The sequence below is a fragment of the Urocitellus parryii genome, chromosome 16, assembly GCF_045843805.1.
Source record: "Urocitellus parryii isolate mUroPar1 chromosome 16, mUroPar1.hap1, whole genome shotgun sequence".
NCBI classification, from domain to species: domain Eukaryota; kingdom Metazoa; phylum Chordata; class Mammalia; order Rodentia; family Sciuridae; genus Urocitellus; species Urocitellus parryii.
Genome location: NC_135546.1, coordinates 17,740,658 through 17,763,496, shown reverse-complemented (window position 1 = coordinate 17,763,496; position 22,839 = coordinate 17,740,658). Strand labels below are relative to the sequence as shown.

At 37.4% G+C, this 22,839-nt stretch overlaps 1 protein-coding gene across 1 annotated transcript in view; it reads right to left on the bottom strand.

The window, feature by feature from the left end:
* Window positions 1-201: 201 nt before the first annotated feature.
* The window catches only part of LOC113177613 (uncharacterized), a 99,411-nt gene continuing 76,773 nt past the window's right edge, over window positions 202-22,839 (bottom strand). Inside the window, exon 3 of the mRNA XM_077793506.1 lies at window positions 202-1,130. Within this exon, the coding sequence (XP_077649632.1) occupies window positions 202-1,130 (929 nt within the window). The remainder of the gene's footprint in view (window positions 1,131-22,839) is intronic.

Below are 22,839 nucleotides of genomic sequence, written 5' to 3'. Positions count from 1 at the left end.
GGAGTGAACAACTGTTGGAGACTCTGACACCTATTTTACACTTGTATAATTTCTGTGCTATCATCTCTCTGGTGTGAAATAGTGTTGAACTACTGTGAAATAAGGGTTGATTCATCCTTAAAGACACTGATGCAATGTTTTCCTTGTAAAACTTCTCTCCAGTATAAATTCTATAATGTTACTAAGATGTGATCTTCAATTTTAAAAGGTTTGCCATTCTTCATATTTATAGGACTTCTCTCTAGGATGGGTTTTCTGGTGTAGAGTAAGTGATGATTGTTGATGAAAATCCCTGCCACATTCTTCACATTTGTACAGCTTCTTACCAGTATGAATCCTCTTGTGGCAACTAAGACGTGAGATGCTATTAAAAGCTTTGCCACACTCTTCACATTTGTAGGGCTTCTCTCCAGTGTGGATTCGCTGGTGCTGAGTAAGTAATGATGATTGATTAAAACTCTTGTCACACAACTTACATTTGTAGGGCTTCTCTCCAGTATGAATCCTCTTGTGGCAACTAAGATGTGAGATGCGATTAAAAGCTTTGCCACACTCTTCACATTTGTAGGGCTTCTCTCCAGTGTGGATTCGCTGGTGCCGAGTAAGTGATGTTTTTTCACTAAAAGTTTTGCCACACTCTTCACATTTGTACGGCTTCTCACCAGTATGAATCCTCTGGTGGCAACTAAGACGTGAGATGCTATTAAAAGCTTTGCCACACTCTTCACATTTGTAGGGCTTCTCTCCAGTGTGGATTCGCTGGTGCTGAGTAAGTGATGATGATTGATTAAAACTTTTGTCACACAACTTACATTTGTAGGGCTTCTCTCCAGTGTGGATTCGCTGGTGCCGAGTAAGTGATGTTTTTTCACTAAAAGCTTTGCCACATTCTCTACATTTGTAAGGCTTCTCTCCAGTATGAATTCTTTTATGACGGTTAAGTTGTGAGATGCTATTAAAAGCTTTGCCACATTCTTTACAGTTGTAGGGCTTCTCTCCAGTGTGGATTCGCTGGTGCTGAGTAAGTGATGGTTTTTGACCAAAAGTCTTGTCACACAACTTACATTTGTAGGGCTTCTCTCCAGTATGAATCCTCTTGTGGCAACTAAGATGTGAGACGCTATTAAAAGCTTTGCCACACTTTTCACAGTTGTAGGGCTTCTCTCCAGTATGAATCCTGTTGTGGAGATCAAGATTTGAGTTTCTATTAAAACTCATGCCACACACTTTACATTTGTAGGGCTTCTCTCCAATATGAATTCTCTGGTGATTTTTAAGGCTTGGTTTTTGACTGAAAGCTTCACAAAATTGTTTACATATGTGGGGCATCTCTCCAGTGTATGTCCACTGGTGACAAATAAGATTGGAGCTTTTATTTGAAGTTTTTTCACATTCTTTACATGGCATATCTCCTGTATGAACACTGTGATGTTGAATGAAGTTCTTCAGTGTGTTGCATTCTTCAAATTGGTAGGTCTTCGCTGCAGAATAAATTTTTTGGTGTTGAGTAAGAGTTGAACAATCTTTTAAGGCTTTGCTATACTTTTTACATTTACATGTCTTCAGTATAAATCTCCTGAAGTTTAACAAGTTGTAACCTTTCACTAAAGGTTATTCTGCTTTCTTTTAAATTTGTAGGTTTTATCACTGTCAAAGTATCTGCTGTGTTTAAAGAACATATGAAAGTATCGGCTTGCTCAACATCTTCTAAACGTATAGGGCTCTCCTTCTCTATAAATTCTCTTGTATTGAGCAAGCTCTGCACTGTCATTAAGAGCCCTTTCACATACCTTACATGTGCACGTTTTGTCTTGACTATGAATATTTGGACGAGTAATAGCTTCTGAGCACTGAAGCAAGACTTTCCCACATTTTTCATTTTGGTAAATTTCCTTTAGAAAATGACTAGGAGTTTCTCTATATTCGTAATTTTTATCAGCAATGTAAATATCCTGGTAATTACTCAGGGTAGAGACATGGCTAATGGTGTTACTTTATAACATTATCTATATAGTGCACTTTCCAGAAATCTGTATCAGAATTGTCATTGAGCAATAGTGGGGAAGTAGGAACCTTTCTACAATTCTTAATATTGTTTACTTGGGCACAAGGAGAAATAACTGTTTTGTTGCAAAAAAAAAAAATGGACATTTTGTAAAGAAACTCTCCAAAGTATCACTTTAAGTAATTTGTCTTAAATATCTTCTCTGTGCAAATGTTTGACTGGAAGATTAATTTAGTGCTACATTAATAATTGGCCAAGTTAAAAACTGATGCATGGACCATATTTCTTTTCAAATTTTCCACATTTACTTTCAGAGGAAATATAGTCTTTAAAGTGACTGTGGTATATTCTTAAAGACATATAAAGCTCCTCAAAAGTAAGTGGAATAAATTGAATTTTTTTTCAGATATTAATTGTTCCTGGTGTGTTTTGACAATATAATTTTTATCATAAATAGGGACTACTAATTGGTTCTGTCTATTATAATATGATTTTTGAACTTTACTCTCACCTATATTTTCCCATTGTTTTCTTAGGTGTAAATGGTCAAGGTCACTCTTTCCATATCTTCCCTCTCTCTCTTTTATTCCCTGCTCTGGTAAAATTTCTTGAGGATGATGAGAAGTCATGGCTGAAATAAATAAAAATAACCATCTTGATTACTTACGATACGGGGCTGAGCATATTTTGCAAACATAGGAAATTACAGCAATAAAGGAACATCAGCAGGGGAGTGGATTATTAAATCCAAGTCCATCGTTACTGCAGAAATATATAAATCAAATAAAAATGTACACAGGAAATTACTTTGAGAACTTTCCAAACCATCTTAATGTTCACAGTATCCAAGATGAGTACATTCCTATGTAGAGTAATATAGTAGTGGAAGATAAATTGTGTTTCACAGCCTTTCCTCCTTCACAACATATTTTAAAAATCTACCAACTTTCTTCTGTTTCATTAAAAAAAAAGAAATATGAAACATGCAAATATTTGGGGACTGTTCAAAAAGGGATTCCTGCTTACCAACAACAAAAAAATAAACATGGCTAAATCAACTTTAAGTTATGAATTACTCAAAGGGAATAGTAAATTATTTAAAAGAAGTTTACTGAACTAAACCAACACACACAAAATTAAAATAAAGTTTAGTCAAGAATTGTTAATAGTAATAAGCAGAGAATGTGTGTTTAAAGTCTTTCTTTAGAAAATGTCTGAAAGAGTCAGGGGTGGTTGTACACAGCAACATAGGAGGTTGAGCCAGAGGATCCAAATTTCAAGGCCATTCAAAGTAAAAAATGCAAAGTGCTAAATCACCCTTAAGTTCTCTTTCTGGTACTAGTAAACACATTGCACAAAAGAAGAAAAATAAAACATCCAAGTAGCTCAATTATCTCCAAGTTTTAAAACTCAGACTATTGAGAGCATCCAAGAGAAAAAGATGGGTCACCTAGAAATGTGTAACTATATAATTGTGAAATCCTTAGTCGAAACTTCACAACACACAAAGGAATTCAGGGCTATTTTCAAGGGATGAAAGAATAAAATTTTCAACCAAGACATAATATTCACAGCTACTATCTTTCAAAAGAGAAGGAAAATGAAGACTTTGAATACATAAAAATGCACATGCTACTCATCAACACTAGATCTGTTCTCCACAAAGTACAAAAGGTAATCCTTCATACTAAAATGTGTGTACAGCAACACAAGTCATATGAAATTCTAAACATTTCTTGGCACAAACGATTCTATTTTATTGTAATGATGGGTCTCAAAACATGTAATTTTGCAATAGAATTTGAAAGACAAAAGCATAAAAAGGAAACTGTTGATAGGCATATATACCTGTAACAATAATTTTGAAAGGACACATAAATATATTCAATTTTTAAATAAAGTGAAGTCAAGTTGGTACTCAAAGTATGAGTAGGAGATTCTTTATTTTTAGGGTGTTTTCTTGTTGTTGTTGGCAAATGCAAGATGACAAAATTCTGATCAAAACAAACCTTGGCTATCTGAATTAATTCTAAAAATTACAACTGTAGGTGTATTCCACAGGATACTCTAAGTCTAAGGACACACACATGCTAAAAGCAAAGGGATATAAGAATGACACATACAAAAGTGACTGAAGAAAACCTAGGCTGTCTAAATTATAGTACACAAAACATAGTTTAAGACAGTTACAGGACATAAAGGTTTTTTAAAATGTAAAACATCTTCTAAGAGGCAAAATAGAGAAAAGGAACCTTTCCCTAGGTTCTGAATTAAGAGTAAATACATTCACAGTGAACATCCTACTTCCACACACAAAGAAAACATTGAGAGAGTTGAATGAAAACCAAGAATCACTGTCATCCTAGGAGACATCAATCCCCACTTACTGAAAAGGGAAATACAGTGAAGCAAAATGGTAATTGCAAAGCATAAGACTTTGAAAATATTTTGAAACTATTGTAGACTAATAGATCCCTGTTCTTAATCACAAATGGGATATTATGCTGGATAGACAAATTTTATGTATTAAAACAAAGGTTAATTAATATTTAAGTGATAGTTATTTTGTAACCAACATGGAATAAAAATTTGAAGTCAATAGGAATGTTCAAAAATCCCTAAATGTGTGTCAGTTGATTGAACACTATTGGGCATGCCGTTGTTAAAGAATTGAAAGATAACTTTAAGTAGTATAAACATCTTTTAATTTTATCTAAAGGCTCCAGGTAATATTCATCAAACTCCCATTGTTAAATTTTCTTTTACAGAGAGAAAAATTAAATTGTTATGAATATCCCCCAAAATGCAAATAAAATTAGAAGAATATTTTCCTGCTAAAAAAAATACTAAAAGTTACAGCATTCAATTGTAAATGCAGACATGGAGTCAGGTAGACAGACTTTGGAGTGAGTGTGGTAATAAGCCCTGACATCAATAGCAAATTAAAAATATTGAACACCAGTGTTGTACAATGTTATTCAACAGAGCCATCATGGGGGATGCAAACCAAATATCCCTTAAAGAGCCAATTTACAATATTAAACTATAGAACTTTGAAGTGAAAGAATTTATTCTAACTATATATCTTACAAAATGTATGTACACTTGGTTAACTGAAATATGTCACAGAAAGAATGCTGCAGAATTATATGAATATAACATCTCTAACCTAAAAAAGAAGCTTTCTGAAAAAAAGAATGGTTTTGTGATGGGGAGACAGAAATGAGCCCTTGCTTCCTAGGAATTGATTTTTTTTTTTTTGAGATGTAAACTTTTTAGAGATACATTGCATAACAATTTGAATTAATGTTACCGAATATTTAAAATTTTGGAGACAGTAAGTTTTATTGTGTGGTTTTGATTACAATGAAAGTTAAAGAGAACTGCAACATTTCTCAAAGCTACATTTAAAATAATGTGGTCTTTATGCTATAAATAAGAACAAACTCATCCACATACAAATGAGTGGCATGCATGTAATCTCAGCTACTAGGAAGTCTGAGGCAGGAGAATTGCAAATTCAAGACATCCTTAATAACTTAGTGAGAGCCTCTCTCCAAATTTGAGTGAAAAGGAGCTTGGGGTGTAGTTCAGCATGGAAAGTATCACTGCCATTAATCCCCTTTACATTTACATATAGGAAACTTCAATTTCCATGTACATGGGCAGAATGAAAAGCCACTCAAGATAAAATACAAAAGTCATAGACAAAAGAGGCTTAATATTTATACAAGCAAAAGCACACATAACATTATTGGCAATACAAACAAGAGTCATGCATAACTTAATTTGTGAAGCAATTAACTGATATGAGGAATCCCAGTCTATAACATGGATCCTACTGTACACAATGAAAAACTAAGGAAAAAACCCCAACCAACCAAACTGTAAATATCCATTGATGTAGTTGAATAAGAGGATTTGTAAAATAATACAACTTACACCAACTCTCAAAAGAGCAGTCTTTTTCCATCTTGACTTTCATTCCATGGCAGATAATTTCACAGAAAATCCATTACACGTATTCAGAAAGAACTCTGAGGAAGTTTTAGTGAAAAAAAAGTTATGCTTACCCACAAAGACCAGGTTGCTGTAGGTCTCCAAAATCACTTCTCTATATAAATTCTGCTGAGCAGGATCCAGGCATTCCCATTCCTCCTCAGAGAAATCAATAGCCACATCCCCAAATGTCAATGGCTCCTGAAATACAAATTGGTAGATCATATCTCTCTCTGTATCTCTCTCTACACATATCTCTGTCTATCTCTGTATCTCTCTCTACATCTCTGTCTCTGTATCTCTCTTCCTCTCTACATCTCTCTCAATATCTCTGTATCTCTCTACAATCTCTGTCTCTCTCTGTATCTCTACATATCTCTGTATCTCTCTCTACATCTCTCTCTACATATCTCTGTCTATCTCTGTATCTCTCTACATCTCTCTCTACATATCTCTGTATCTCTTTCTCTACATCTCTCTCGATCTCTACAATCTCTCTCTGTATCTCGATCTCTCTCTACATCTCTCTATCTCTGTATCTCTCTCAATCTCTCTCTCTACATATCTCTGTATCTCTCTCTACATATCTCTGTATCTCTCTCTACCTCTACATCTCTCTCCATCTCTATCTCTACAATCTCTCTCTACATATCTGTCTCTGTATCTCTCTCTTTGTATCTTGATCTCTCTACATCTCTTTCGATCTCTCTGTATCTCTCTCTACATCTCTCTCTCGATCTCTGTATCTCTCTCTCTACATATCTCTGTCTATCTCTGTATCTCTGTCTCTCTACATCTCGATCTCTCTCTACATCTCTCTCTCTATCTCTGTCTCTCTGTACAATCTCTGTATCTCTACATATCTCTGTCTCTCTACATCTCTCTCTACATATCTCTGTCTCTCTACATCTCTCTCTACATATCTCTGTCTCTCTACATCTCTCCCTCTATCTCTCTCTACATATCTCTCTCTATCTCTGTCTCTCTCTGTCTCTCTCTCTACATCCCTGTATCTCTGTCTCTCTACCTTTCTACATAGCTCTCTGCATCTCTCTACATGCCTCTCTCTCCATATCTCTGTATCTCTATCCATCTCTCTCCATCTCTACATATCTCTCTCTACCTCTCTGTCTCTCTATGTATCCCTCTCTACATCTCTCTCCATCTCTCTCTGTATCGATCGATCTCTCTCTCTCTACATCTCTGTACACATATATCTCTCTCTACATGTCTCTCTCTCCATATCTCTGTATCTCTCTCTACATCTCTCTATCTCTCTACATATCTCTGTATCTCTACATATCTCTGTCTCGATCTCTCTGTACGTCTCTCTCTACATATCTCTGTCTCTCTCTGTATCTCGATCTCTCTCCATCTCCCTCGATCTCTGAATCTCTCTACATGTCTCTGTATCTCAATCTCTCTCTACATATCTCTGTCTATCTCTCTCTCTACATCTCTCTCTACATATCTCTGTCTCTCTCTTGATCTCTCTACATATCTCTGTCTCTCTCTACACATTCTCTCTCGATCTCTCTACTTCTCTCTATCTCTGTATCTCTCTCGATCTCTTTCTCAATCTCTCTACACATATCTCTGTATCTCTCTCTACACATCTCTCTCTACATCTCAGTATCTGTCTCTCTCCATCTCTGTCTCTATCTCTCTCTGTATCTCTCTCTACATATCTCTCTATCTCTGTCTCTCGATCTCTCTACATATCTGTCTCTCTCTCAATCTCTGTATCTCTCTCTACCTCTCTCTGTCCCTACATATCTGTCTCTTTCTCTCTCTCTCCATATCTCTGTATCTCGATCTCTCTCTACATATCTCTCTCTACAATCTCTCTACATATCTCTATCTCGATCTCTCTACATCTCTCTCGATCTCTTTCTCGATCTCTCTCTCCATATCTCTGTCTCTCTCTGTATCTCTCTCTCCATATCTCTGTCTCTCTCTGTATCTCTCTCTCCATATCTCTGTCTCTCTCTGTATCTCTCTCTCTCTCCATATCTCTGTCTATATCTCTGTCTCTCTCGATCTCTCTACAATCTCTCTCTACATCTCTTTCGATCTCTCTCTGTATCTCTCTATATATCTATATATAGATATATAGATATATAATCAGAATTTTACTCACTAATAAAAGAGGATGAAATCATGGCATTTGCAGGTAAATGGATGGTAAGTGAAGTTAGCCAACCCCCCAAAAAAACAAATGCCAAATATTTTCTGACATGAGGAGGCTGATTCAAAGTGGGGTAGGGAGGGGGAACACGGGAGGAATAGATGAATTCTAGATAGGGATCAGGGGTGGGAGGGAAAAAGAGGGGGCAGGGGGTTAGCAAGGATGGAATATGATGGACATCATCATCATCATCCAAAGTACATGTATGAAGACATGAATTGGTGACATACTTTTTATACAACCATAGATAAGAAAAATTGTGCTGTATACAGTAATAAGAATTGTAATGCATTCTGCTGTGATTTCTTTTTTAAAATCAATAAAAAGAAAATAAATACACTTCAGCCTGCATGAGGATCAAGGAAGAATCTTTTCAACCACTCACCAAGACATTAAATTGCATTTTTGTTCTAGAGGTCAGCTGCAGGAAGAGCAGGAATATATGTGGATTTCAATAATGATACCTACTAGGATATATTTGGGTGAAATACGAGACAGAACATTGATGGTAGGAAAGGTGCAGAAAATCTGGAAGGAAGAAAGTTATCATGAAAGCAATCGAAATTCCCTCAAGCTCAGCAGGTAGTAGCTGTGATGAAATGTCAATCCCAGGCCAATTCTTCCTAGGTTAACACAGACCCTCACTTCATGCATGGGGAATACTGCTCATCAGCAGTTTAAGAAATGAAAGAATGGGCTGGGGATGTGGCTCAAGCGGTAGCACGCTCGCCTGGCATGCATGTGGCCCAGGTTCGATCCTCAGCACCACATACAAACAAAGATGTTGTGTCTGCCAATAACTAAAAAATAAATAAATTAAAAAAATGAAAGAATGATCAAAATCATCATTGGAGAAAATGCCCATTTATTGAGGAACAGCTCTGCATATTTATAGAGCCAGGGGTGGTTTGACAGTTGGCATGGAGAGCTTTCTGATTGGTGGGTAAGGATCATGTGAGCCAGCAAGGCTAGTCCGATTGGTGGGTAAGGATCATGTAAGCCCAGCAGGGCTCACTATTGGACGGCTCTTCTTGGGGGATGGGGAAGTTAGTCTTTGGAGCCAGGGAGACTCCCAACAAGAAATATTTACCCAAATTTAATATCCTACACAATGTATTTTGTTTGCAATGTACATTTTTATCTAAAAGATCACAATTTTTTACTTCAATATTGGTTATTTAATTTTTTGGGCATTTTTATGATTTTTAGAGTCAGCTGGATAATTTTTACAAAATGACTTTTGGGTTTTGGCTTAATTATATTGAATCTGCAGACCCACTATGAAATATTGTGGTTTTAACAAAATCCAATTTTGTTTCCATAGGGTTTTTTTTTGTATTTTACTTTCACCTTTACATTGCAGTGAACAGTTCTTAATACTTTTATTTAAATTATTTTTTCCTATATTTGTGAATGGATTTATGCCTCAATTTTAACACTGCCCATTGCTAGTGCATATAATTTACATGACTTAATGTTGAGCATTTAACCAATGACATTATTGAACCAATTTAAGTCTTATGTTTCATTAGTGCATGGAAATTGCTTAGAAACATAGATATAATAGAATCATCTGCATATGCTGACTTTTGATGTATAAAATTCTATTCAATGTTCTCAGAACAATATTTAGAAGTCAGAAAACCATACTTTTTTTTTCTAAAACTAAATTGTGAAACACTTAGGTTCTCACTATTAAATATGAAAACAGTTCATAGCTGTCCTTTAGTGGATGGAAAAAGAATTTTTCTCTGGTCTTATTTGGCCATAGGTTTTACAGTAATTTGGTAAGTGATCTGCCAAAAACTTTTCTCTATGAAAATGATTTTTTTGGAAACTGACCATATTGTCCCTCTTGGTCATGAAGTCCAATCTTTCTTTTTGTTGTTATTCTCAGTTTGCTAGGGGTTTGAATATCTGGGTCAACATCTATAGGAGGATGGTCTGCCATTTCTATTCTTATGCTGTGTTATCTGGTAATTCTGGCTTCACAGAAAGAATTAGTCCATTTTCTTCTATTTTTAGATGTCATCATGAATTACTGTTACTGATTCCTTATTACATGTTTGGTAGAAATAAACTGTGAAGGCGTCTTTTTAAAATATGATTGCTGTTTGGATTTTTGGTGGGTTATTTTTTTGGAGCTGGGTTTTTGCCAGGTTGGCCTCACATTCCTTAGCCCAAATCCTCCTCCTGCTGTAGCCTCACAGGTAGCTGGGACTAGTGGCATGGCTCCCATATCAGCTTTTCAACTTCTCAAAAATATTTGCAATTAAGTTAAATGTTGATTTGTAGGTTTATTTTATTTCTTCACATCTGGGTCTACTAATGTTTTCTATTGATTCCTGAGGTAATTTTCAAAGTTCATGGTTATTTAGCAATTTATCTATATTTGGTTGTTTTCCAGGCTTGAGACTTTCTTGGCAATTAAGGTGGAATGATGAGCAAGCATAATGTGGGGAAATGAGAACCTGGCATTTTGTGAATTGACCAAGGTATCAGGATGCCCTGTGCAGGACGGAGAGTGTGCACCCATAATACTGTGAGACAAAAGAATAAGAAAAGCTAAATTATCATTTTATTTAGACTTGTAAGTGATCTGGAGTCACTTTTATATGTCTTTACACACTTGTTTAATCTTTAGGGCAGAATCTAAGTATTTTACCATATTTAAATTAGGTTATTAAAGTTTTTTTTTTATTTTTTGGTGAGGCATGTAAGTTAACACCAAACAAAAACAACCCAACAAAAACAATCCTTGTATCTTCCTTTGATATTCTTTTTCTCTTTTCTCTCTCCCTCTTCTTCCACCCTCACATCCAACATTTGTAAAACCAAGAACTTCTCATGGATTAGGCTACTGAGGTCTGGGAGGTCTGAATAGTATACTACAGTTGTGTTGTATATTATTTTATCTCCTATTTCTACATTTTTAATTTAATTTTTATGTTTGTTTTTTGTTCTCTCTGTCTTCCCACCTCCATGTCTTCTCAAAAATCACTTTCTCTTTTCTCCTGCTAGTATCTAACTTCTTTAGATTTCTCTTTCACCCTTCCTAAGATCTAATAACTCTGTATCCTCACCTCCTGACCCCTCAACATCTCATCCTACACACCATTCCTGGTTCTCTCTTTGTCCACACTAGAAACTGCAGATCCTTTTGCAAACATATTGTTCATATTGTAGATATTATATTGTATATTGTGACAAAGCCATGAACACCTTAATAAGAGCTATTTGATTTAAAGCTGCATATTGTTTGTATTGGGAACTGTGAATACCAATCTTCCACTTAAAGGAGAGGTTTTGAAATCTGTTAGGGCACTATAAGCCTATAGGGTAAAAACTGTAACCCCTTCTAGCTCTGTTTTCAAGGTAAGATGCATGAACAACATGAAAAACCACGGGAAGAATGTGCCTCAAACAACCAAAAACAAAACAGAAGAAATAAAACATAAGGCTGCTGAACATTTATGTTTTCACTGTTCCAAATATTTGGGCAAATACTCCCAAGTTCACTTCATTCATCAATTTATAATTGAAATCTCTAGTTATTTGTTCGTGAGAGAAAAGAGAGATGTTCCTGAACTCTGCCATTCCTTTGCTAGTTTCTGCCATAAGCTAGGCAAAGATCTGCCCATTGTGATCCCCAGGGTACTATGGCTCAGTCCTTTCTCTTCATGCAAGGATGCACCTTGAGGAGTGGATGTTGGCTTGACTGCTCAAGTGGGGGAGAGGTAAAAGGGACGCAATGGTGTGGGCGGGGTGTGATAATGATGACTTCTGACCAAGACCTACCCATGATCATTATTAAAAATGTACCCACTAAAAGGTTTACTTTCTTGTGTCTTCTGTGATCCTATAATTAAATGTGAGGGAAACTGTTCTCCATACCCAGGTATCTGAGCATTGATTTTCTCAGTCTGCTGCCTCACAATTTTAAATACCTAGTGCCACTTCCTCAGAGCCTTGACCTCATGTCTCTTTTGCTTATGTTTTTTAAGATCTGGGAAATCTTCAAATTCTAAGTTGCAGGTGAACCCACATTTGATGTTCCCCTTCTAAGGATAAGGATAGAAATTTTCTCTCATTGTGGCCTCTACCTTCTACTCACAAAAATGGGAACATTATACAAGTTTGCCAACCTGTAATATTAAAGTCAGGAATGTAACCCCTGGTGGAGGGAGCTCAGGGGTAGAGCAGCTGCCTAGCATGTGTGAGGCACTGGGTTCCATCCTCAGCACCACATAAAAATAAATATATAAAATAAAAGGTACTCTGTCCATTACAACTAAAGAAAACAAAAAAGACTATAATCCCTGCCAGGGGCTGTGATGGCACATGCATGTAACCCCAGCTGCTTGGGAAGCCGAGTCTGGAGGGTCACAACTTTGAGTCTAGCCCCACTAACTTGACAGGACCATATCTCAAAGAAAAATAAAAATGGGATGATGATAGAGCTCACTGGTAAAACACACCTAGGTCCTATCCTCAGGACCATCACAGGGGGAAGTTTTTAATTCCTGTCTTCTTTCTATGAAGTTAAAGTACTACAAACAAGGAGGTGGCTTAGGGATGATGTTCTATTTTCTGAAAACAAGCCATGTTAAATGTTCAAGTGTTCACACTTCTTGAAAAACTCCCAAGCATTTCACTTTTGATATTATGGTCATTAAAACTGTCTCTTTAATTTTATGTTTGCTATTGATTTTCTTAGGCACATAAACAACTGATTGATCTTGAATTTTGTTACTGTTCTGAGCTCATCTGTTGCTTCTAACAGTAATTAGTGAACTCCCACTTTAAATATATCCATTTAAAACCACTTCTATCTCATACCTTATTTTGAAAACCAAAAACTCGAGAAAGCAAGAAACACAAGTAAGTTGCAATACCTCTTTGACAAAAGGCAGATACTGGTGAGAATATCAGCAAAACTATTCCCTACAAGTCAGAAACCAAGACAACAAGACCATACTCTGCCACAAACACATTACCAGGCAAGGAGATGAGAGACACACCAGCCAGCAAACTTCCTTTCTCAATTTAGAAGAAGACAGAATCAGGAAAGAATTCCACCCATCTCCAAAACTAAAACAAGTGTTATCAGGAAATCTATTTGATTATCAGAATTCCCCATGTTTAAATCAGGGTTTTTCACTGCAATTTTTTTAAAATGTCACATGGAGATTCAGAATATTTCTTATGGCATAAGTGATGAGACAGACTAATCAAAAGAGGGGCTATGTCCTCAGGGTAGAATATCATTCACATCTCTGATGAATTGCAATTCAGGAGAGAAGCATGAAATAGTAATACTTCATGTTGGAGTTGTCTGCCCAACGTCTTGCTGTTTGTTTAAAAAAAAAAAAAGAAACCCAATAAGCTGGTAACCTTCAACTATATTTTGGAAAAGATTTGCACCACTTTGACAAAAGCTACCCTGGATTAGCAATTGTCACATTAGCATGAGCATTTGGTCACATGGTTAATTTAAATTGCAGAAAATAGGGAGAAATCCAAGACGTGGGCTAGAGGGAGGCTGCATGCTATGTGACCTAAGATTAAGATTCAAGCAGTGGAAATACTGTTTCTGAGAGTTCTTAGAGGACCCCTGACCACCGCTCCCATGCAGGAATGCTGGCCACAAAGCCCACACAGGTCCTCCAGCCACCGTGCACAAGCGGGACCACCAGCATTGGCACCCACACAGGACTCCTAGCTGCTCACCATGCAGGAATCCTGGTGGTCACTGCCCCCCAGGGTCCCCAGCTACCACTCCTGTGTGGACCCCCATTACCAACGTCAGACACCCCTAGTTACCTCCATCTTGGAACAATGCAACCTCTTCCATAGTCTCCTACATGTGGTGGCCTATACCTGGGGACACTGGACAGGGTCTGGAGATAGCTGCCACTCACAACACTGCATGCCACAGAGCTGGATCCCAGAACATGCTACCCAATGCCACCACCAGGTCAGACACAAACAACACCCTATCCCTGAAAGCAGTTGTCTCCAACTTGGAACACCTTTGTTGCCATCTTTAGTTAGGGCAACTCCCAGTTTGGGACATAGGCTGGGGCCTAGAAGCAATATCAAGGTACCTATAGTCCCCAAATCCCCCTTTCTCCCCAGGAGCCAGTAACCCCGCACACTGATTGCAGCCACATGACCGGTCCATAGTTTGCAGAGCTTGGGCCTCATCTGCACCACAGCTCTCTGCAACAGGCGTGCAGCCCCCAGGGCACACCCACAAAACCTCTGGGGAGAGAGGTTTCTGATTAGGAAGTAGAAGTGGAGGGCTGAGTGAGAGTTCAGAGACTAAATTAGAGGCCAGGAATTGTGAGGTCTCCAGGTGGGCCCCAAAGGAGATCCTTAGGGTACAGTCTCCCATGGGGACTGGCAAGTGCTACACACCACTTCCAGGAACTCCACCCCCAAGACCAACCCTCCCACCCTAATAAATTTCACCATCCTGAGGAGGGAGACACCAGCAAACAGACAACCCAAACTAGTAGGTGAGAAAAGATGCAGGGAAAATACTGAACTCCAACAAAAACAATCATGTATCTTCCTTTAATAACTTTTCCCCTCCTTTGTCTCTCTCTCCTCCTGCCCTCACATCCCCAACGTTTGTAAAACCAAGAACTTTTCATAGGTTAGGCTACTGGGTTCTGGGAGGCCTGAATAGTATATTACAGTTGTGTTGTATATTCTTTTATCTCCTATTTCTACATTTTTCATTCATTAAATTTTATGTTTGTCTTTTGTATTCTCTCTACTGTCTTCCTACTTGTCTCCCCAAAATCACTTCCTCTCTTTTCTCGTTACTACTATCCAACTTCTTTTCATTCCTCTCTCACTCTTCCCAAGATCTAATAACTCTATATCCTCACCTCCCACCTCCTTAACATTTCATCCTACCCCATTCCTGGATCTCTTTGTCCACCACTAGAAACTGCAGACCCTTTTGCAAACCTACTGTTTATATTGTAGATAATAATTGAACTCACCATTTCTGTGCATTATGACAAAGCCATAAACATCTTAATAGCAGCTATTTGGTTTAAGGCTGCATATCATTTGTATAGGGACCTGTGTATATTGCTCTCCCCCTTAAAGGAGAGGTATTGGAACCCTGCAGGGACACTATAAGCCTCCAGGGTAAAAACTGTAACACCTTGAAAACACAGAGCTAGAAGGCGAGATACATGAACAACATGAGAAACCAAGGGAAGAAAGTGCCCCAAACAAAGATGCTACATTATTGGAATCCATGGCCAGAACAGAAGGAGAAATGATAGAGGAGGAGTTGAGGAAGTACATAATTAAAATATTCTCTGAATTAAGGATTATGTAAGAGAGCAAATACAGGCAAGCAAAGGATTATTTTGACAAAGAGATACATAAGCAAATACAGGAAGCAAAAAGATTACTTCAATAAAAAGATAGAGATTCTGGAAAAAACAAACAGAAATCCTTGAATTGAATAATAAAACAAATTAAAAACTCAATAGGAAGCATCTCCAACAGAATAGATCTCTTAGAAGACTGAACCTCAGACAATTAAGACAAAATATATAATCCTGAAAATAAAGTTGACCATAGTGAAGATGGTAATAAACCATCAGCAGAAGATTCAAGAATTATGGAATAACATGAAAAAGACCCAATTTAACAATTATTGGAATAGAGGAAGGCATAGAAATGGACAATCTATTCAATGAAATCATACAGGAAAAATTTCCAAACATGAAGATTGAATTGAAAAATCTAATACATGAAGCTTACAGGATGTCAAGTGTACAAAATCACAAGAGATACACACCAAGGCACATCGTAATGAAAATGCCAAGCATACAGAATAAGGAGAGAATTTTCAAAGCCACAAGATAAAGGAATCAGATTACATAAGGGGGAAACAATTAGGATCTCCACTGATTCCTCAACCGAGACCCTGAAAGCTACAAGATCCTGCAACAACATACACTGAGCTCTAAACAAAAATTGATACGACCCCAGAATCATATCCAGTAAAATTAAACTTTAGATTTTTATTTCAATATGTTATTTTTATGACAAAATTAAAACCTTCCATGATACACAAAAGTTAAAAGAATTTACATCTAGAAAGCCTGCACTACTGAACACCCTTGGCAAAATATTCCATGAGGAGAAAATGAAAAACAGTGAAAATCAGAAAAGGGAGGTATCACTCTGAAGGAAAAACCTATCAATGAGAAACCAAGTCAAGTTAACTACCAAAAATAAACAAAAACAACTGGGAATATAAATCATGTCTCAATAATAACCCTGAATGTTAATTTCTAAAACTCGGCAATCAAAAGACATAGACTGGCAGATTGAATGAAAAAAATGAAGACCCAACAATATGTTGCCTTCTGGAGACTCATCTCATAGAAAAAGACACCCTTGACTGAAGATGTAAGGTTGGAAAAAATACCACTCATCTGGACTGCAGAAGCAAACAGGGGTTTCCATTCTTATAGCAAATAAGGTGGACTTCAAGTGAAAGTTAATCAAAAGGAATAAAGTAGGACATTTCACACTGCTTAAGGGAACCATACACCAACAAGACATAACAATTATGAATATACATGCCCCAAACAATGGAGCATCAATGTTGAGCCAATAAACTCTTATGTTCAAGAGTCAAATAGACCACAACACAATAATTCTGGGTGATTTTAACACATCTCTTTCACCTCTGGATAGATCTTCCAAACAAAAGGAAAACAGAAACTGTGGAACAATAATATAATCAATAACTTAGATTTAATACACACACACACACACACACACACACAATGTTTCATTCTTCAACAAGCAAAGACACTTTCTTAGCAACAAATGGATTGTTCTATAAAACTGACCACATATTATGCCACAAAGCAACTCTTAGCAAATACAAAAAAGTACAGATACTACCCTGCATTCTATCAGATCATAATGAAATGAAATTAGAAATCAATGATAAAAATAGAAGCGACTCCAGCACCTGGAGACTAAATAATATGCCATTGAATGAGCAGTGGATTACAGAAGACACCAAATAGGAGATTAAAAATTTTTAGAAGTAAATGAAAACACAGATACAGCATATCAAAATCTCTGGGACACTATGAAGGCATTACTAAGGAAAGTTCATTGCATGGAGTTCATTCGTTAAAAAAAGAAAAAGTCAACAAATAAATGACCTAAAATTACATCACAAAGCCCTAGGGGGAAAAAGAATCAACATCAAAAGCAGTAAAAAAAAAACCAGGAAATAATTAAAATCAGAGCTGAAATTAATGAAATTGGAAAAAAGAAGCAATTTAAAAATGACTGGGAATGGAATCACCATTTGACCCACCTATTCCACTCCTTGGTCTATACCCAAATGTCTTAAAAACAGCATTCGACAGACACAGCCACATCAATGTTTATAGGAGCACAATTCACAATAGCTAAACTGTGGAGCCAACCTAGATGCCCTTCAGTGGATTCATGGATAAAAAGTGTGGCATTTATACACAATGGAATTTTACTCAGCAATAAAAGAGAATAAAATGTGATATTTGCAGGTAAATGGGATGGCATTTGATGGCATTGAAGATGGTAATGCTAAGGGAAGTTAGCCAATCCCCAAAACAAATGCAGAATGTTTTCTCTAATATAAGGAGGCTGACTCATAGTGGGGTAGGGAGGGAGAGCATGGGAGGAAGAGATGAATTCTAGTTAGGGTAGAGGGGTGGGAGGGGAAGGGGATTATCAAGAATGGTGGAATGTAATAGGCATCATTATCCAAAGTTCATGTACGAAGATATGAACTGATGTCCATATACTTTATATACAGAGATATGAAAAATTGTGCTGTACATGTGTAGTAAGAATAGTAATGCATTCTTCTGTCATTTATTTTTTTAAATCAATTAAATTTTTTGATGTACAAAATGAAAAGTTGGCTCTTTGAAAAAATAAATGCATTTGATAAGCCCTTATCCATGCTAATGCAGAGAAGGAGAAAAAAACCTCAAATTACTAAAATCCATGATGAAAAGGAAATATCATGAACACTACAGAAATACAGAAGATAATTAAAAATCATTTTGAAAATTTGTACCCTAATAAAACAGAAAATATTGAAGACATCAACAAATGTCTAGAATCATGCGACTTACCCAAACTGAGTCAGGATGATATACACAAGGGAAACAGATAAACGAAAGAAATCCACCCATCTCCAAAACTAAAACAAGTGTCATCAGGAAATCTATATGACTATCAGACTTCCCCTTGTTTAAATCAGGGTTTTTCACTGCAAATTTTTAAAAATGTCATATTTCTTATGGCATAAGTTATGAGACATAGACTAAACAAAAGAGGGGCTATTTCCTCTGATGAGCTGCAATTAAGGAGAAAAAGCAGGAAATATTAATAATTCAGGATGGAGTTGTCTGCCCAAGGTCTTGCTATTTTTTTTTTTAAATAAGATAGTAACCTTCAATCATATTTTGGAAAAGATTTTCATTTGGTCACATGGTTAATTTAAATTGCAGAAAACAGGGAGAAATCCAAGATGTGGGCTAGAGGGAAGCTGCATGCTTTGTCATTCTGTGACCTAAGACTCAAGCAGTGGAAATACTGTTTCTCAGAGTTCTTAGAGGACCCCTGACCACTGCTCCCATGCAGGAATGCTGGCCACAAAGCCCACACAGGTCCTCCATCCACCATGCCCAAGCAGGACCACCAGCATCAGCACCTGCACAGGACTCCTAGCTGCCCACCCATGCAGGAATCCTGGTGGCCACTGCCCTGCAGGATCCCTAGTCACCACTCCTGTGTGGATCCTCATTATCAACATGGGGATCCCCCATTTGCCTCCATCTTGGGATACTTCAACCACTGCCATTGTCCCCTACATGTGGTGGCCTGCACCTGGGGACATTAGACAGGATCTGGAGACAGCTACAAGCAACAACACTGAATGCCACAGAGCTGGATCTCTTAACATGTCACCAAATGCCACCATCCGGACCAACACAACCAACACCCCATCTCTGAAAGCAGCCACCTACAACGTGGGACACCTTTGTTGCCATCTTTAGTTAGGGCAACTCCCAGTTTGGGACATAGGCTGGGGCCTAGAAGCAATATCAAGGTACCTATAGTCCCCAAATCCCCCCTCCCCCCAGGAGCTGCTAACCCCGCACAGTGCCTGTGGCCATACGGCCCGTCCATAGCTTGCAGAGCCTGGTCCTGGTCTGCTCAACAGCTCTCCACAACAGGTGCACAGCTCCTGGAGCACAGCCCATAAGACCTCTGGGGAGAGGGGTTTCTGATTGGCAAGTAAAAAGGGAGGAGTGAGCGAGAGAGTACAGAGACTAAATTAGAGGCCAGGAATTGTGAGGTCTACAGGTGGGCCACAGATGAGATCATTGGGTGTAGTCTCCCATGGGGATTGGCACGTGCTACACTCCCACCTCCAGGAATTCCGCCCCTAAGACCAACACTCCCACCCTAATAACTTTCACCATCCTGAGGGTGGAGACACCAGCAAAGAACAGACGACCCCAACTAGTAGGTGAGAAAAGAAGCAGGAAAGATACTGAACTCCTACTAAAACAATCCTTGTATCTTCCTTTGAGATTCTTTCTCTCTTTTCTCTCTCCCTCTTCTTCCACCCTCACATTCCCAATATTTGTGAAACCACGAACTTCTCAAGAATTAGGCTACTGAGGCCTGGGAGATCTGAATAGTATATCATACTTGTGTTGCATATTCTTTTATCTCCTATTTTTACATTTTTGTATTTCTTAATTTGGGGGTTTTTTGTTCTCTCTACTGTCTTCCATTTACATATTTCCCCAAAATCACTTTCTCTTTTCTCTTGCTACTATCCAACATTTTATTCCTCTTTCACTCTTCCTAAGATCTAACAACTCTATATCCTCATCTCCTAACCCCTCAACATCACATCCTACACCCCACCCCTGGTTCTCTCTTTGCCCACACCAGAAAATGCAGACCCTTTTGCAAACCTACTGTTTATATTGTAGATAATGATTGAACTTGCCATTTCTATACATTGTGAAAACTCCATAAAAACCTTCATAGCAGCTACTTGGTTTAAGGCTGCATATTGTTTGTATTGGGATCTGTGAATATTGATCTCCCCCTTAAGGGGGGAGGCAATGGAATGTATTAGGGACACTATAAGCCTCCAGGGTAAAAACTGTAACACCTCAAATACACAGAGCTAGAGGGGAAGATGCATGAACAACATGAAGAACCCAGTGGAAAATGTGCCCCAAAGATGCTCCATTATTAGAAGCCATGGTCAAAACAGCAGAAGAAATGATAGAGAAGGAGTGGAGGGGTATAATTTTCTTTGAACTAAAGAATGATGTAAGACAGCAAATACAGGTAGCAAAGGATTATTTTGATAAAAAGCTATGTAAGCACATACAGGAAGCAAAGATTCCTTCAATAAGGAGATAGAGATTCTGAAAAAGCAAACAGAAATCCTTGAAATGAAGGAAACAATAAACCAAATTAAAAACTCAATAGGAAGCATCTCAAACAGAATAGATCACTTGGAAGACAGCGTCTCAGACAATGCAGACAAAGTATATAATCTTAAAAAATAAAGTTGACCATACAGTGAAGATGGTAAGAAACCATGAGCAGAATATTCCAGAATTATGGGATAACATGAAAAGACCAAATTTAAAAATTATTGGGCTAGAGGAAGGCATAGAGGTCCAAACCAAAGGAATGAACAATCTATTCACTGAAATATCAGAAAAATTTCCCGGCATGAAGAATGAACTGGAAAATTAAATACAAGAAGCCTTTAGGATGCCAAATGTACAAAATCACAACAGAGCCACACCAAGGTACATCATAATGAAAATATCCAACATACAGAATAAGGAGAGAATTTTAAAAGCCACAAGAGAACGGAATCAGATTACATATAGGGGGAAACCAACTAGGATCTCTGCTGATTTCTCAATGGAGACCCTGAAAACTAGAAAACTAGTTGTTTCAGGAAACAACATTAATCAAGCTCTGAAAGAAAATGGGTGCCAACAAAGAATCTTGTATCCAGCAAAATTAAGCTTTAGATTTGAAGATGAAATAAAAACCTCCTACAATAAACAAAAGTAAAAAAGAACTTATAGCTAGAAAATTGGCACTACAAAACATTCTTGGCAAAATATTCCATGAAGAGGAAATTAGAAACAACAATGAAAATCAGCAGAGAGAGGCAATACCCTAAAGGAAAAACTAATTAAAGAAGAACGTCAGATTAAATAACAAAAATACAGAAATATGGCTGGAAATACAAACCGTGTCTCAATAATAACCCTGAATGTTAATGGCTTAAACTCACCAAAAGACACAGGCTACCAGACTGGATTTAAAAAAAAGATGCAACAATATGCTTCCAACAGGAGACTCATTTACAGGAAAAGACATACCAGACTAAAGGTGAAAGGTTGGGAAAAATCATACCACTCACATGGACAGCAGAAGGAAGCAGGGTTTCCATCCTCATATGAAATAAAGTAGACTTCAAGCCAAGGTTAATCAATAGGGATAAAGATGGACATTACATACTGCTCAAGGGCACCACACACCAACAAGACAAAACAATCATTAATATATATGACCCAAACAATGGTGCAGCTATGTTCATCGAACAAACTCTTCTCAAGTTCGAGAGTCAAATTGACCACAATACAATGACCTTGAGTGACTTTAACTCACCTCTCTCACCACTGGACAGATCTTCCAAACAAAAATTGAATAAAGAAACTATAGAGCCCAATAACACAATCAATAACTTAGACTTAACTGATATATAGAATACTTCAACATGCATCAAGAGGATACACTTTCTTCTCAGCATCACATGGATCCTTCTCTAAAATACACCATATAATGTGCCACAAAGCAACTCTTAGCAAACACAAAAAAGTAAAGATACTACCATGCATTTTATCAGATCATAATGGAATAAAACTGGAAATCGACAACAAAATAAAAATAAAAATTTCTCCATCACCTGGAGACTAAACAATATGCTACTGAATGAACAATGTGTTACAGAAGACATCTAGGAGGAGATTAAAAAATTCTTAGAGTTAAATGAGAACACAGACACAACATATCAAGATCTTGTGGACACTATGAAATCAGTACTAAGAGGAAAATTCATTGAATGGAGTTCATTCCTTAAAAGAAAAAAAAAACAACAACAACAAATAAATGGGGATATTATATTCATTTGCAAACCTAGATATTATCCTGAGCCAAACTTTAACATGAAAGTCAAGAATGTGATCCCTGGGGCTGGGGCTCAGTGGTAGGGCACCTGCCTAGCACATGAAGCCCTGCATTCCACCCTCAGCACCACATAAAAATAAATATATAAAATAAAGGTACTGTGTCCATCTACAACTAGAGAAAACAAAAAAGCCCACAATCCCTGGCAGGCATTGTGGTAACACACACAGGTAACCCCAGCTGCTTGGGAAGCCGAGTCTGGAGGGTCACAACTTTGAGTCAAGCCTCACTAACTTGGCAAGACCATATCTCAAATAAAAATAAGACCAGGATGATAGATGTGTTT